This window comes from Myotis myotis, unplaced genomic scaffold, assembly GCF_014108235.1.
Source record: "Myotis myotis isolate mMyoMyo1 unplaced genomic scaffold, mMyoMyo1.p scaffold_m19_p_3, whole genome shotgun sequence".
Taxonomy (NCBI): Eukaryota; Metazoa; Chordata; class Mammalia; order Chiroptera; family Vespertilionidae; genus Myotis; species Myotis myotis.
The window spans coordinates 175,208,272-175,226,039 of NW_023416335.1; the positions used below are offsets into that span (position 1 = coordinate 175,208,272).

The 17,768-nt window shown below is 43.4% G+C and overlaps 1 protein-coding gene across 1 annotated transcript in view; it reads left to right on the forward strand.

Annotated features, from left to right (window-relative positions):
* Positions 1 to 10,853, forward strand: part of SINHCAF (SIN3-HDAC complex associated factor) — a 35,039-nt gene extending 24,186 nt beyond the window's left edge. The window contains exons 5-6 of the mRNA XM_036299319.1: positions 4,710 to 4,860; positions 8,735 to 10,853. Of these exons, the coding sequence (XP_036155212.1) occupies positions 4,710 to 4,860; positions 8,735 to 8,894 (311 nt within the window). The 3' untranslated portion in view covers positions 8,895 to 10,853. The remainder of the gene's footprint in view (positions 1 to 4,709; positions 4,861 to 8,734) is intronic.
* The last annotated feature ends 6,915 nt before the right edge of the window (positions 10,854 to 17,768 follow it).

Below are 17,768 nucleotides of genomic sequence, written 5' to 3' on the forward strand. Positions count from 1 at the left end.
TAGATTAAACCATATGAAATTGTCATTCTTATAGGTTGGAAATGGTCAAATAACTGCACTTTCAAACGGTTCATAGATATTGAGCACTTCCTAATATAGTGAGTTTTCTTTTTTGTGTTTTTATTTAAATACTAGAGGCCTGGTGCACAAAAATTTGTGCACTCGGGGGGAAAGGGGGGTCCCTCAACCTGGCCTGTGCCCTCTCACAGTCTGGGACCCCCTCAGGAGATAACGACCTGCTGGCTTAGGCCTGCTCCCAAGTGGCAGAGGGCAGGCCCAATCCCTAGGTGCAGCCCCTGGTCGGGCTCAGAGCAGGGCCGATTAGGGAGTTGGGACGCCGCCCCCTGTCATGCACAGAGCAGGGCGGATTGGGAGGTTGCGATGCCACCCTCAGTCACGCTCAGGGTAGGGCCGATTGGGGGTTGGGGCACCGCCCCCTGTCACACTCAAGGCAGGGTCGATGGGGAGGTTGTGGCGCCACCCCTGTCACGCACAGAGCAGGGCCCATCAGGGGGGTTGGGGCTCCGTACCCTGTTACACACAGAGCAGGGCCCATCAGGTGGTTGAGGAGCTCCCCCCTGTCACTCACAGAGTAGGGCCAGTAGGGGAGTTGGGGCACCGTCCCCTGTCACACACACAGCAGGGCGGATCAGGGGGTTGGGGCGCCGCCCTCTATCACCCACAGAGCAGGGCCAATCAGGGGGTTGGGACGCCACCACTCTCACACTCAGGGCAGGGCCGATGGGGAAGTTATGGCTCTACCCCGTCACACACAGAGCAGGGCCGATCAGGGGGTTGGGGCGCCGCACCCTGTCACACACAGAGCCGCAGGGCGATCAGGGGGTTTGGGCGCTGCCCCCTGTCATGCTGATCCCGGTGCCGGGAGGCCTCGAGGCTCTGCTGATCCCGGTGTTGGTAGGCATATTACCCTTTTACTATATAGGGTAGAGGCCTGGTGCATGGGTGGGGGCCGGCTGGTTTGCCCTGAAGGGTGTCCTGGATCAGGGTGGGGGTCCCCACTGGGGTGCCTGGCCAGCCTGGGTGAGGGGATGATGGCTGTTTGCAGCTGGTCACACACCCTTCAGGGTGGGGGTCCCCACTGGGGTGCCTGGCCAGTCTGGGTGAGGGGCTGAGGGCTGTTTTCAGGCTGGCGGGTGACTGAAGCTCCCAAATGCTCCTTTTTTTCTTTTTTTTTTTTTTTAAATTCTGGGCCAGCTTTAGCTCTCAGGCTTGGCTCCCGCTCTTAGGCCTCCGCTGCTGAAAGCAGGTTTCTGGCCTTTGTTTACCTTCTGTATTTGAAACAATGTTGCGATCCTGCTGGCTGAAGCCCGGCGGACTAAAGCAGGTTTCTGGGGTTTTGTTTAGCTTCTATATTTGTAACATAGTTGCTTAGAGTTGCAGCTCAGAGGCTGGCAGCGGCAGGCGGGGAACGTTGGAGTCCTCCGTCACTGAAGCAAGCAAGCCTCATGTTTGCTTCCAGCTGCCAGGCTGCCGGCCGCCATCTTGGCTGGCAGTTAATTTGCATGTTGCCCTGATTAGCCAATGGGAAGGGTAGCGGTCGTACGCTAATTACCATGTTTCTCTTTTATTATATAGGATTAGTGGCCCAGTGTATGAAATTCATGCATGGAGGCAGGGGGGGGTGTCCCTCAGCCTGGCCTGCACCCTTTCACAATCTGGGACCTCTTGCTCCTAACCGCTCGCCTACCTGCCTGATTGCCCCTAACCGCTTCTGCCTGCCAGCCTGATCACCCCCTACCTAACTGCTCCCCTGCCAGCCCGATCACCCCCAACTACCCTCCCCTGCCACTACCCGCCTCCTCCGTGCCACGCAGAGCCACGGGCCACAGGACCCCCAAGCTGTGTGTGTGGCCATCTTGTGGCGACGTTGTGCACAAGGGCCACCTAGGCTTTTATTAGTATAGATGTTGATCGGCTGCTTCCTGCACGCCCCACACTGGGGATTGAGCCTGCAATCTGGGCATGTGCCTTGACTGGGAATCGAATTGTAACCTCTTGATTCATAGGTCGATGCTCAGCCACTGAGCCACACTGGCCAGGCAAGGTGAGAATTATTTTTATGAAGTTAAACTATTCATATATTAGAAATGAATCAGCATATTAGAACACTGATGGTGCTTTCTTTATTTTAGTTACCTAATTTTATGTAAACTTTTGTTAATACAAACCACTTATGAGCTCTATTCAAAAACGTTTTTTTTAGTCTATTTCTTTCCGTGCAGGATATGACACAGGGTTGGATGGCTAGTAGATACAGTAGGTCCCCGGGTTACGTTGGAGATCCGTTCCTAAAGCGCGACGTAACGCGATTTTTCGCCGTAAGTCGGAACCCACCTACATAAGCACCTATGTCACTCACATGGAGCACATACACAGCGGTAATTAAGTGAAACAGTAAAAAAAGTTTAAAAGAAAGATTCCTGACCTTTACTTGTGGTAAATAAATAATAAAAAACATAAAGCACATATGTACATACATCGAAATGACAGAACTTTTTTTAAAATAAATAAATGGGGGATGGTGACATAACCACAAAACGATGTATGTGGAGTCCGATGTAACCCGAGGACTGTCTGTACTTAGTAAATATTTGCTTGGTTCTTTGAATTGAAGGATTGCTCTACCCACCTGTGGGTGGGAATAGTCTTTATTTATTAATAAAATCTTTATTGTTGAAAGTATTACATATGTCCCCTTTTTTTCTCCCCTCAACCCTTTCTCCCCCGACCCTGCCCCAGGCCCTCACCACCCCACTGTATACATATATGCATGTGTACAAATATGCATAAAAGGTCTTTGGTTGATTACCTCCCACCCACCCACCCTCCCCCACGTTTGAGGGGGATAGTCTTTAACTAAAGGCAAGATGTGTGGTAGGCTCAACCCTATTTATGACATTGCTCTGCTGTGGAATAGCAGCATAATCCTTATAGCACAGTGACTATCAATTTGCTTTCCACTTCAGAAATTTATATGCAGTCTTCTGAGGGCAAAAATACTAAATCATATTTAGTTTGTATCTGATGAATTGCCTTTATTACTTATTAAATCAGGGTCTATTGTAACGTCATTTTTCTGTGTCTTTAGTTTTCAGAAGGCTAATTATGTGTCTTGGCTTTGATTTCTTTGGGTATATCCTGTTTAGGGTGTGCTCAACTTCTTGAACCTATAGGTTTATGTCTGTTGCCAAGTTTGACAAGTTTTCAGCCATTATATTTCTTTGAGTATTTTTTCACCTCCGCCCTCTTTCTCCTTCCTTCCAGGACCACACTGACATTAATGTTGGTTTTTTGTTAGAGTCCCACAGGTCTCTAAAGCTCTGTTCGTTTGTTTTCTCTGTGTTGTTCAGGTTGGGTAATTTCTGTTGTTTGTTCTTCCAGTTCACTGGTTGTTTTCTCTGTCCTCTCTACATTCTGCTGTTGAGCCTATCCAATTAGCTTTTTATTTCATTTATTGTATTTTTTTCAGTTCACATTTCAGTTCCACTTGGTTTTTCTTTATAGTGTCATCTTTTAAAAACTGAGACCTGGTATTTGCCTAGGCTCTGTTTTCATTTGTTTCAAGCATGTTCCTAATGGTTTATTGAAGCATTTTTGTCATGGTTTACTTTAAAATTTTCATCAGATAATTTTGTCATCTCTGTCATTTTGGTGTTAACATCTGCTTGCCTTTTCATTCAGTGTGAGATCTTCCAGGTACTGGATATGATATGATTTTTGATAGAAACATGGAATTTAAGAATTATGTTTTGAGATTGGATCTTATTTACAACCTTCTGTTTTAACTGGCTTTTTTTTTTTTTTTTTTTTTTTTAAATACTCCTCCAGCAGGGGATGTGGGGGAGGGACACCACCTTGTTCCTGCCTGGTGATGTTACAAGTTCTCCACTCCTCGTCCATTGACATCTGAAGTGGGAGCTCCCCATGGCTGCCAGGTGGTGGGGGACTGAGGCTCCCACATGGTGGGGGGACCCTATTTCCAGTGGGCCATAGTGAAAGTCCTGACTCTTCAATAGGCTTCCCCTGACACACGCTGGCGGACATGTTGGGCTGCCTCAGAACAGTCTCGTGAGGATGGAAACCTAGGCTCCCCGCTTGGCCTTGGCCGAGGTGGGTGGGGTTGGGCCCGTTTTTTTCTGTGGTGTGCCAGGAGTAGAGCAACTATTGTCTAACAAAAGTTTCCTGCCTTGCTAGGCTTTCCCTTTCCTGGTCTATAGCGAGAGCAGGCTTTTGTTGGCTTTAAAAAAAAAATTGTCTGCATCCATAGGTATTTCTGGGTTGGCTATTTATGAGGCAACAAGAAAGCCCATAAAAACTAGGGAACTCACTACCATGACCTTCCTTGGGTCTCAAGCTTTTCTAGCTGTTGACAACTTCCAGGGTCTTTAGGTTCATTTTTTAGGTAACGTTCACGGCTTTTAGTTGTGCTTATTAAAACCGGAGGAACAGGGCAAAGTATGTCTACTCTTACCTTCCAGGAAACTTAAGTTCTCATATTGTTTTAGAAACACTTTAGTTAGTAGAAATATCTTCAAGTATCAGTAGTGAATAGAAAATGATTTATTTATTTATTTATTTATTTATTTATTTATTTATTTATTTATTTTTACTAACTCATTCACAGTGTTTTATGCCGAGGTTTAGTTGCAATCGCATATAATGAAATAATTGTTTTCTCTTCATTGCAGATTCTGATGCTCACAGCACCACCTCAAGTGCCTCCCCAGCTCAGTCTCCTTGTTACAGTAACCAGTCAGATGAGGGCTCAGATACAGAGGTGGCTTCGGGCTCCAGCAGAACGCCAGTTTTTTCCTTTTTAGATCTCACGTACTGGAAAAGGTAAATGCGATAGAAAATACCTCTCTGACCAACAAGCCTTCTTAATTACAGGCAACAGGTCCCTCCTTCCTTAGCAATTAAATGGCTGTTAGCACACATGCTTGGAGGTGGATTAAGCAAGAATTGAGCTGAGGGTTGGGATTTTGTATTTTTTCCTATTTCAAATGACTTAAAATGAAAATCATGTTAGGGAACCTGAATTTTCCCTGTAATGGAGTAGACTTAGGTATTCATTCTGACCAACTCATTCACTGAAAAAAGTAAAAGGGCTTGAAATACATATTTTTAAATTTTTTAAAAATGGCATTGAAAAGTGGCCAAGTTAATAAGGAATAAACAGGTCAATACTAAGTAAATGTGGGACTCCTAAGTCAGGAAGATGATAGGTTAGAAAAGAGAAAAATATTCAAAGAGAAAAGTGGTTAAGGATTTTCTAGTTCACAGATTTAGGAAGACTAACAAATTAAAAGCAAATAACCAATTGTCTTATGAGTAAAGAAAATTTATCCATAGACACATCATAGTGAAACTATAGAACATGAAAGACAAAACAGACCTTTAGGCAGAGAGAAAACAGATATTACTTTCAAAGGAACAACAAACAAAGCTGAACTCTCCACATGAATGAAGGAAGCCGGAATACAATACGTTGTTTTCTTCAGTGGCCCAAGAGTTAATGACTCTCAAACTAGAATTGTATACATGTAGCAAAAATATCTTTTTTAAATAAGGGCATAAGACTTTTTGACTAGCAAAAAATTGAGAGTGGCTGCCAAGTTGACCCTCAATAATGAACATTCTGCAGCAGAGCAGGCAGAATAAAGAGACCCTATATTGAAATATTGAGAAGGAAAATTAAAGACAGTAGCAAATATGGCTGGGCAGGTCAGTTGGTTAGAGCATTGTCCTGGTATACCAAGGCAGGTTCGATTCCTGGTCAGGGCACATACAAGAAGCAACCAGTGAATGCATAAATAGTGGAACAGCCCTGGCCAGCATGGCTCAGTGTTTAAAGCAGCAGCCTTTGCATCAGAGGGTCATGGATTCGATTCCCCAGCATTTCTGATCCCAGCCCCTCTCCCCCGAGTCTGGGTGTGTGGGGGAGGCAACCAATTAATGTGTCTGTCACACCATGTTTCTCTCTCTTTCTCTCCCCGACCCCCATCCTTTCCACTCGTAAAAAAACCAATGGAGCCCTGGCCGGTTTGGTTCAGTGGACAGAGCATCGGCCTGTGGACTGAAGGGTCCCAGGTTCGATTCCGGTCAAGGGCATGTACCTTGGTTGCGGACACATCCCCAGTAGGGGGTGTGCAGGAGGCAGCTGATCAATGTTTCTCTCTCATCGATGTTTCTAACTCTCTATCCCTCTCCCTTCCTCTCTGTAAAAAATCAATGAAATACATTTTTTTTTTTAAAAAAGAAGAAAGTATATTATAAAATAGAAAATCTTCATAACTAAAAAATAAATGAAAAATACTACAAATCAAAACAGGTGGTATGACATTAAAGAGGTAAAAGAGTGCCCTAGCTGGTTTGGTTTGGCTCAGTGGCCTGCAGACTGAAGGGTCCCAGATTTGATTCTGGTCAAGGGCACATGCCCGGGTTGCGGGCTTACTCCCCTATAGGAGGCATGCAGGAGGCAGCCGATCAATGATTCTCTCTCATCATTGATGTTTCTATCTTTCCCTCTCCCTTCCTCTCTGAAATCAGTAAAAATATATTAAAAATAAAAGAAGGTAAAAAGAAAAGAAAAGTTATCCTCCTAATGCTTTTTATAAATGAAAGACTAAAAGCAAATGAAGTGATATATATCCAATTTAAAGGTTAATGAAACCCAATATAAGAAAAAATAAAAGCAAGGGAATCCTAAAGATAACAAGTAGAAATAAATGGAGTAGAAAACCAGTATGCAGTGGATAGGATCAATAAGGCTAAGAACTGGTTGCTGAAAATGACCTGACCAAAAAAATTACTAGAGATAATGCAGATCAAGAAAAAGAGACAGTGTTACACATACGTATTTTAGCTAAGAAAAGGGAGATTTAGCTTAGCTAAAGAAGAAATTTAAAAGCCAAAAAGACATTAACAACTACATGCCAATAAATTTGATCATTTATGTGAAGTATATACATTAGTAGAAAAAGACAGCTTACCAAAACTGTCTCAAGGAAAACTAGCTCATAATAAGGAAATTGACTCGGTGGTTACAAGTTTTCCCTCAAACAATCCCATGCCCAGATACGCAAGTTCTCCCAAACACATCAGGAACGAATGATAGTGATCTTGCAACTGGCTTTTCCAGATTACAGATAAAAGAGGGCATAGGCCCCAAGCATTCTATGAAGCTAACATAACTTTGACATCAAAACAGTATATCCTGATCAGATTAGATTATCCTAGAGATATAAGATTGTTTTAAACATTAGAAAGTCAACTAATATAATTTGCCACACCAACAGTTTCTAAATGAGCAGGAAAAAAATGCGTATCATCTTAGTGATAGGTTGAAGGTCTTTGATAAATTTGAACATTCCTTAAAATAAAACTTAGCAAAATAGGAATCGAAGGAAACCACATTGACATTTTCGAGCAAAATTGAGCATATTCCCATTCTTATATCCTGACAACATCACCTAGAAAAAAACCTTTAGATATATGCACTGAGAATGTACAACATGTTTGTAATAACAAAAAGGAGAATGGATAAAGTGTGGTATATTCACATGGTGGAATACTGTACTAAGTTAAAATGAAATAAAGCTTTACCTAACTATGTATGAACCTCAGTTAATGCTGAGCAAAATAAATTACGGCATACCATGTGATACCATATTTCTATATTCTATAAATACTATGCATAAAATCAGTGTGATCTAATTTTATATACAGGGTGTGGCAAAAGTAGGTTTACAGTTGTGAGGATGCATTATTGTATTATCTTCCATAACAACTGTAAACCTACTTGTCCCACCCTGTATATATCTGATTTTATATATGAGATAATTATATTTTATACACATAAAATATGCATATGTCTGAATGAGATAACTAAGCAATATGTTTAAAGATGCAAACGCAGTAAAACCAGGAAGTATAAAAAGAACAAAGGAGTGCTAAACCTAAAATGAGGAAAGAATGAGGTAGGGTGGGAAGAGATTAGAGACAGGCAAACTGGGGGACTTCACAGGAAGTGATAATTTTTTTTCATTACAGTATGTGAGGTGTGGGTGTTATGTGTTGTCATTTTTTGAGTGCTGTTACGTATATATTTTATATCTACTAAATATTTAAATATAGAACTACCAGCTGTGTCAGCCTGGTTATGGTGGCTATTTTTCTTCAAGAGTTGGTGATTTTTGGAGGAAACAGTTTACAAGTTTGGGAGCAGCCTTTGAAACTGACTGCTGTCTCCCAGAATGCCTTCTTTCCCCTTAATATCGGGTAAGATTCCAGTGTGGGATGTATGGGACCTGGGTAATTCCCATTACCTAGCCAGTGGGGTTTCTCTAGGAGGTCCCTCACCTTTTTAATGTATTTTTTATTGATTTCAGAGAGGAAGGGGGAGGGAGAGAAACATAAATGATGAGAGAAAATCATTGATTGGCTTCTTCCTGCATGCCCTACGCTGGGGATGGATCCCCCAGGCATGAGTCCTGACGGGGGGGAATCAAACCCCGACCTCCTGGTTCATAGGTCAACACTCAACCATTGAACCACACTGGCCAGGCTTTGGGAGCCCTTTTTTGGAATGTGGAAGTAGACTCTTCGGATCATGTTGTACTAGCTATTATGATGAGTTGGTGTGTTTCTTTTTTTGTATCCCTGTTCTTCTGCCTTATTTTAATATATTTCGTTCTCTCCATTTTTCTTTTAGACAGAAAATATGTTGTGGGATTATCTATAAAGGCCGCTTTGGGGAAGTCCTCATTGACACTCACCTCTTCAAGCCTTGCTGCAGCAACAAGAAGGCGGCTGCAGAGAAGCCGGAGGAGCCCAGCCCAGAGCCTCTGCCCATCTCCACCCAGGAGTGGTGACTGAGGTGTATGTAAAAGGGGAACAGGAAATGATTGAAATTTTAGGGGGAAAAAAAACCCAAAACACAGCAACAAAATGACCTTCCTGTTTTTCACTTGGATACCTGCTATTCTGCCAAAAGACAATTTCTAGAATAGTTCCGAATGGGTTATTTTTTCCTCCACTTCCACAAGTTCCACCAACTCTGAAGCCAGTGTCTAGCTTACTAAAAGGAAAAACAGACATGTACATAATATTTAAGATGCTGAGTATTTCATAGGAAAGCTGAATGCTGCTGTAAAGTGCTCTTTAAGTCTTTTTCTTTTAAATCCCCTTCTCATGAATGAAATTAGGGGGACTTCAGGGGACAGAGATGGGATTTGTTGTATGATAAACGTACGTAGTTTTTAGTCTTTCTATATTGAGAAGCAGTGGTTGGGGCATTTTTAAAGATGGCTGACTACACTTGTTTTCCTTCATGATCATGAATTTGTCATAAACCAGTAACCTGGACTTGCCCCTCGAGGTAGTTGTTAATAATTTTAAAATATTAAGGTCTTGCCAAGGTTCTGAGGATTCAAACCTGTACTACTGAATATTAAGCAGGACAGAATAAGCTCTCTGGTACAAATACCTTGAAGGAGTCATTTCTAAATATACAAAGAGGTAACTGGACTGTATATGTTGTATCCTGTGTCACCTCCTTCATATTGCTATTTGATGAAGATTTTAATTTATATGAAACTTCTAAAGCAGAATCGAAGCTCCTCTTGGGGAAATGTCAAGCAAGTCTTCAGGATAAGCAATCTTAATATAGATAGTACCAAAGCTTTATTTTACCACATGGGAGAGAACACACTCTATGAAACATGTTCAGATATCTGAAAAATGTGCAGGCTTTCAGGATAGCATAAAAATAACAAAGGTTGATGCTTCTGGGGGCACGCTTCTCAGAGGGCTCGCCGAGTGTGTAAATAATTGACTTTGGCTCGTGTTGCTTACCGGTGACTTCATTGAAAATCTACACAATTCAGTTTTAGCTCTGGATTACTTCAGTTGACCTTTGTGAAGGTTTTATCTGTGTAGAGTGTTTGTTCAACTTGTTTTAATGTATGAGGGTTTTAGCGTCTCCCCCCACCACTATATTAAAGTAAAATGCTAGTAAAAGAAAAGAGGTGTGTTAATGCTGAGTGGGTTTGGCTTTTTGTAGTCAGGTTTTCTGAACATTGAGATTTTAGATGATAAATCCTGAACGTGGGGCCCTTCGGTTCTAAAATTTTTATGAAAAGCCTGTTCCTTGAACTCAAACCCAAGTACTCTCATTGCCTCTTTTCTATCAATTCAGGAAGAATATTACCGGTTCACACTTTTTCAGAACGAGGGAGGATCATTTTCCGACCTTATCTTTATAATAAAATGACTCGGTGCTTATTTTTAAAGCCTGATTTTAAAAATTGGATAGTATGAATAACAATAAGGAGTGAGCTACTTTTTATGGGCACCCTGTAGTTTTATAGTTCTTATTCTAAACTTAAAATTTTATATTCCTTTGGAAGAAACTACAAGCCACCGTCTGTATAGACAACACGGTGGTTTGGGGCGGCGCCCCCACAGCCGCGAAGGTGACCTGCGTGAGTCTCAGCCATTCTCCTCTTCCTCCCGAGTTACTTGGAAATGGTCCTTTTTTTTATTTTTTTATTTTGTACATTTTGGCTACAGTGTCGGTGGTAGAATATACTATAATATGGATCATCTCTACTTCTGTATTTATTTATTTATTACTAGACCACAGTCAACCACAGTCTTCTTTTTCCCTTCCACCTCTCTTTGCCTGTAGGATGTACTGTATGTAGTCATGCACTTTGTATTAATATATTAGAAATCTACAAATCTGTTTTGTACTTTTTATACTGTTGAATACTTATACTCAAAACTTTTACTAGGTTATTGAATAAATTTAGTCTTATTAGAAAATAAAAGAGGCTGTTTTGTGGCTTTGTTTCTATAGTTGGTATGCAATAATACATTAGTTATGTTAGTTCCAAGTAGACAGTCTGGTGATTTGACGTTTTTATACCTTACAGTGTGATCACCCCATTAATTCTAATAATCATCTGTTACTGCAAACTTGACACAATATTATTGACTATATTACCCTCACCTTTTCCACCCATCTCCCCACTTTCTCCCCTCTGGTAGCCATCCTTGTGGTCTCTATTTCTGAGGGTTGCCAGTTAGAATCCTGGTCAGAGCACATGCCCAGGTTTTAGAACTTACATTATCCACACGTCTATAACTTAAACTTAATTGTTGCTTTGTTTGTGTGTTTGGTTGATTTATTTTAAATTACACATGTGAGTAAAACCATATGGTGTTTGTCTTTTCTCTGACTTGCCTCACTTAGCATAATACCCTCTAGGTCCATTCATGTTGTTGCATATGGCAAGATTTTTAAAAAATATATATTTTTATTGATTTCAGAGAGGAAGGGAGAGAGAAAGAGAGAAACATTAAAGATGAGAGATAATCACTGATCAGCTGCCTCCTACACTCCCCCTACCGGCGATCAAGCCCACTACCAGGCATGTGCCCTTGAGAGGAATCGAACCCGGGACCCTTCAGTCTGCAGGCCGAAGCTCTATCCACTGAGCCAAACCAGCCAGGGCGCATATGGCAAGATTTAACCCTTTTTTATTGCTGTGTGATATTGCACTTCCCTCCACTGTCCTAATGTTTTTGATGTGACTTTATTGTCTAAGGACATAGTGGGAGGCATCGTTGAGACGAGAGAAATTATAAAATTGGATACAGGGAAAGGTGGATGTTGGCATTGGGTTCTCTAGTTCCTGGCCCTGGCCCTTATTAGCTATTTGAGTCACTGAATTCTGAGGGATCCAAATGGGTGCATCCCATATCAAAGTTGTGAAAACATCGTCTATGACCTGGGAAAAGTAGATCCTATGGGCCAAACTTTTTATTCTCCAGTCAGGGTTTAAATTTGCTTTAGGATAGTCAGGTGGTTTTGCCGGCTATGGATCTAGTTACTATGAAGTTACTAAGTTAACCTAGGGTGGTGGGAAGATGACTTACCTATATTATCTACTGCTGTGTAATAAATTACCACACGTTCAGTGGTTTGAAGGACATTGATCTCAGTTTCTGTCCAGGCACAGTGTAGCTGGATCCTTTTCTTGGGGTCTCACAAGGCTGCAACAAGGTGTCAGCTGGGTTGCACTCCGATTAGGTGACTTGGGAATCGTCCACTTCCACACTCACTTGACACCTGCCATCTCCCAACATGGCCATTTTCTGGATGGAGCTAGCAGGTCCCCAGAGCTAGTCTGCTAGGGAGACCGTCTTCTGGGGTACAGACCACACTCAAGTGGAGGGAACTATGCATGAACGCCGAGAGGGGATGTGGGCGTCACAAGGAACACCGTAGAGCACCTCATTTTTTTAAACTGAATTACTTGAAATATAAGTGCTTTGTGTAGCAAGTAAAAAGAACACCCCTATGATCAAACACCTACTATGGGCAGGCAAGTTTAAACATTGTTTAAATAACCTTGCAAAGTAAAACAAAACAAAGCCTGTTTGCAGGTGAGTGGAGTGCAAGGAGGTCATGCAACTGAAATAAAGTCCGCTTTCCCAAAGCTCTTGTTCCAAACTGAACCCTGTCCCCGCGGTAGCTGTGGTGGGTGCCGTCTTACCTGCCCTTGGGGGTGGTTACCTGGGTCTCTTCCGAACGCTGACAATGAGAGGCAAGCTTTACCCTTGCCCAGAGGTTGGCCTTGACTCTAAGTCAGTTAATCAAATTTTGTTTCTTAATTTTGATGTTGAAAGTACCCATTATAGACTGTGGAGGAAATAGTCTCCAGGGGGCTTAGTCTAAAAGTAAGTGGAGGTAGCCAGACTGAGTGCTAGCTCTGCAGTGAGGAGGGGAAGGCCCCAGGGAGCCGCTCGGTTCAGAGTCCCTAGGACAGTTTCCTGACGCTTCACATCTATCATTGTGCCCTGCAACCATCCCCGTGTGATGTTCCATGAATGGGAAGGGAGGAGAAAGCCAGATTGGATCAAAGATAGATAATTTCACAGGCTCATGTTCTCACAGACAGGACAGGATCTAAGGGTTCTAACAGTTTCTCGAGGGGTGGAGTTTGGTTACGCATTGTGTTGGAGAGAATGCTTCAGGTTTCAAATGTCTTGCATCCTGGTTAGAAACTGCGTATTGCATGTGGCGTAGGGGGGTCTTGGACATACTTAGTTGCAGGCTTCGGTGTAAAAGAGCTTAATCTTTCCGTTTAGAGGGACAACAGATGTTGGCAAAGCCTGCCCGTGGTCTCCGTGTCTGAAAGGGAGGGGGCGTAATGGACTGTTTTAGAACTACATTCTCCACACTGCTATAACTTACATTAGTGTAACACTGTCCAGCTATTGGTTTTCTGTAACTGCAAGGAAGAGTGGTTGTTGTATGTTTATGCTTTCAAAATTTAAGGGCTCAAGCCCTGGCTGGTGTGGCTCAGTTGGTTGGACGTCGTCCTGGGCACCAAAGAGTTGCCGGTTCGATTCCTGGTCAGGGCACAAGCCCAGATTTCAGGCTCAATCCCCGGTAGGGAGCGGGCAGGAGGCGGCTAATCAGTGTTTTGCTTTCATATGGTTTCTCTTTCCCCTTCCCTTCCTCTATAAAAATCAATTAAAAACCAATCTTAAAAAAAAAATTAAAGACTCAAAAATCTGAAGGTTCTGTAGCAAGTCACTGGTAGAGTTAAAATAGGAACCTGAACAATTAGGTCTTTTTTTTCTTTTCTTTTCTTTTTTAAGGTAACAAGTGTATTCTTTGCCTCCAACCACTTTTACTAGTACAGTCCCTTCCAATGTTGATTCTGCCCCTACCACTCCAAGGATGGCTGATGGCTTTCTCACCTGGACACCCAATCCCTCATTTTACTCCCCCAGCCTCTTAGCAGCGCTTGTACCACTGACAGTTTCTTTCTTGAAATATTCTTTTTTTTTTTTAAAATATATTTTATTGATTTTTTACAGAGAGGAAGGGAGAGAGATAGAGAGTTAGAAACATCGATGAGAGAGAAACATCAATTAGCTGCCTCCTGCACACCCCCCACTGGGATGTGCCCGCAACCCAGGTACATGCCCTTGACCGGAATCGAACCTGGGAGCCTTTCAGTCCGCAGGCCGACGCTCTATCCACTGAGCCAAACCGGTTTCGGCTCTTGAAATATTCTTGACTGATAGCATTGCAGTTTCCTACCTCAGATGCCAGTGGCCCAGGGAGGATTCCTCTCCAGCCCTTTTCCCCGACCATCTCCCTTCGCACTGTCCCACGTACCATCTCAACACGCAGCTGTCTCCCAAGTCTATCTCCAGGGCTTTTTGTCTAGCAGGGTGCTGGCAGAAATGGATGCCTTACTGAGATTGGATAATTGGAGGGAAGTTTAATGTGGGGACTTCACAAGGCTGTGCAAAGGGTGCAGGGAAACCCAACGGGAGTGCCGTTCCCAAGAGTGTAACACTGGGGCTAGTAATACAAGGTGCTATTAGGTTTGGAGAATGGAGGTGGGGGGGGGAGGGGGGAGTGGTTAATGGAACCAGGAGTCAGGCTACATAAGAAGGGTGGGATATTGGGGGAAACACTAGGGATAAATATTCCTGTCTCCAGATTGGCCAGCTCTGCCCTAGGGCTTGGCAACTCCTATTATTTTTTAGGCTTCAGTTTAGGCGTCTTGGGAAGGCTTCAGAATAACCACCACGCCCCCTTCTCCCCCAAATAAAACTTTATGCTGAGTAGGTTCCATGAAATCAGGACCATTTCTTTTTTCACCACTATCGCTCCCAGAGTCTAGCCCAGTGGTTATTAGTATGTAAGTAGGAGCATAATAAATATTAACTCACTGATTGATTACAATTTTGTATTCTCTGATGTCATGTTCGTAGAAGAGTTGAATTTATGCTAAGGACTTGTTGCATTTTAAAAATTTTTAAAGTTTTATATTTGAACATTTTTTTTTTACATATATAAAAAAATGGGGGAGAAACTGGAGGAGCAACTAAGATGGCGGCATAGGTAAACACCGGGAAATTATTGCCTCACACAACAATTGAAAATTACCCCAAAGGACTGAGCAAACATCATCCAGAACAACAGGAAAGCTGGCTGAGTGTAAATTCTACAACTAGAAGGAAAGAAAAGCACGCTGAGAGCCAGAGGAGCTGCAGAGGTGAAGTGCAGAGGTACGGCGGCTCACGCGCGCGCGAGGAAAGGGGGTGGCGCCTGAGGACGCGGCTGTCTTTTTGAATCACAAACTCCCGACGGCTCTGAACTCCGGTTCCGGGAAGTCTCTGGGGACCCAGGTCTCACACGGGGAGAAGCTGGTCTGTCCGGCAGCGAGCGAACTTGAGGGCGGCTTTCCCTCAGAGGTGCTTGCAGCCGTTACCAGAACACTGAGACGCGCGACTCCGGGCGGAGAATCGGCCATGGCCGCTTTCTCCGCCCTCTGACTCCCTGAGACCCCGCCCCACCCAGGCTGCCGCAGAGGCTTTTGCATGTGAATGTACCTAACTGCAGCCGAACCAGGCAGACCTGGAACTTCCAAGAGAAGGCCCAAGGCCCCGCAGCGGCTTGCATTGCTTCACAGCTGAGCCTCTTCGTGGCTCCTGCTGTGTGGCCTCAGGCAGAGGCTGAATTAGCACCTCCTTAGATCCAGGAGCCACTGTACCCAGTGGTCAGAGGGGGTCCATCCAGACTGCAACTCCTCAGATCCATAAGGGATGCACTCAGGGAGCAGACTCAGTGAGCACCAAAGCCCCACTGAAGCAAGTCTTGCCCCAGAAGGGTGTCTTCAGCACAGAAGTTCTCCCACTTTAGACACAGCTGATTCTCACAGCCAATTGGCCTGGAGGTCAATTCCTCCCAGTGATTCTACAACAACCAAGGCACCAAGAGTGCACCAAGAGTGTCCACCCCAGGTAACTGGGGAGGCTGAGCTACTGGGCCCTACAGGACACCTGGCGCACAGGGCCACTCTATCAACACAGGGAAGCTGCCAAAATGCGGAGACAAAGAAACAGGTCACAAATGGCAGAAATGGAGGAAAGCAAACGATTGGATATAGAGTTTAAGGCCACGGTTATAAGGTTTTTCAAGAATTTTATGGAAACCGCCGATAAATTTAATGAATCCCTCAATAAGTATAGGGAGACCATGGAGGACATGAAAAAGGACCAACTAGAAATTAAGCATACACTGACTGAAATAAAGAATAATTTACAGAGATCCAGCAGCAGAAAAGAGGATCCCAAGAATCAAGTCAAAGATTTGAAATACAAAGAAACAAAAAATACCCAACCGAAAAAGAAAAAAGAAAAGAGATTCCAAAAATATGAAGATAGTGTAAGGAACCTCTGGGACAACTTCAAGCGTACCAACATCAGAATTATAGGGGTACCAGAAGGAGAGAGAGGGCAAGATATTGAAAACCTTTTTGAAGAAATAATGACAGAAAACTTCCCCTACCTGGTGAAAGAAATGGACTTACAAGTCCAGGAAGCGCAGAGAACCCCAAACAAAAGGAATCCAAGGAGGACCACACCAAGACACATCATAATTAAAATGCCAAGAGCAAAAGATAAAGAGAGAATCTTAAAAGCAGCAAGAGAAAGACAGTCAGTTACCTACAAGGGAGTACCCATACGACTGTCAGCTGATTTCTCAACAGAAACCATGCAGGCCAGAAGAGACTGGCAAGAAATATTCAAAGTGATGAATAGCAAGAACCTGCAACCAAGATTACTTTATCCAGCAAAGCTATCATTCAGAATAGAAGGTCAGATAAAGAGCTTCACGAATAAGAAAAAGCTAAAGGAGTTCATCACCACCAAACCAGCATTATATGAAATGCTGAAAGGTATTCTTTAAGAAGAGGAAGAAGAAAAAGGAACTCTTACCATTTGCCACAGCATGGATGGAACTTGAGAGCGGATAAATACCACAGGATCTCACTCATTTGTGGAATATAATGAACAACATAAGCTGATGAACAAGGACTGATCCAGAGACGGAGAGGCATTGATTGGACTGTCGGGACTTGGAGGGAAGGTAGGGGAGGGTGGGGGTAAGGGGGAAAGATCAACCAAAGGACTTATATGCAAGCATATAGGCCTAACCAATGGACATGGACAACGGGGGGGGTGAGGGCATGAGCGGGGGTGGGGGGGGGTGGGGGGTAGAGGGTAACGTGGGGACAAGGACACATATGTAATATCTTAATCAATAAAAAATATATTTAAAAAAAAAAAATGGAGAAAAAAAAAAATGGAAGGGTACAATAGTCTAACCCAGGGGTCCTCAAACTACGGTCCGCGGGCCACATGCAAATACAAATATTGTATTTGTTCCACGTTTTGTTTTTTTACTTCAAAATAAGATATGTGCAGTGTGCATAGGAATTTGTTCATAGTTTTTTTTTTTTAAGTATAGTCCGGCCCTCCAACGGTCTGAGGGACAGTGAACTGGCCCCCTGTTTAAAAAGTTTGAAGACCCCTGGTCTAACCTTTCCCTAAGTCACTAACTTGAAGCATTTTACAACATGTACTTGATGTGTTTAATTTGTTTGACTGAACGTTGTGACAGTATGACACTTCCTCCCTGAATACTTAAGCATTCATCTCCTTAAAATAAGGACATTCTACATAAACCCACAATGTCCACAGTAACTCAGTAATATTCAATACTAGAGGCCCGGTGCACAAAATTCATGCACGGGTAGGGTCCGTAGGCCTGGCCGGCAATCAGGGCTAATTGGGGCCTTCTGGCTGCCAGCCAGGGCCTTCCTTCCCAGGCTGCCAGCTGCGGCCGGGGCCTTCCTTCATTCTGTGCC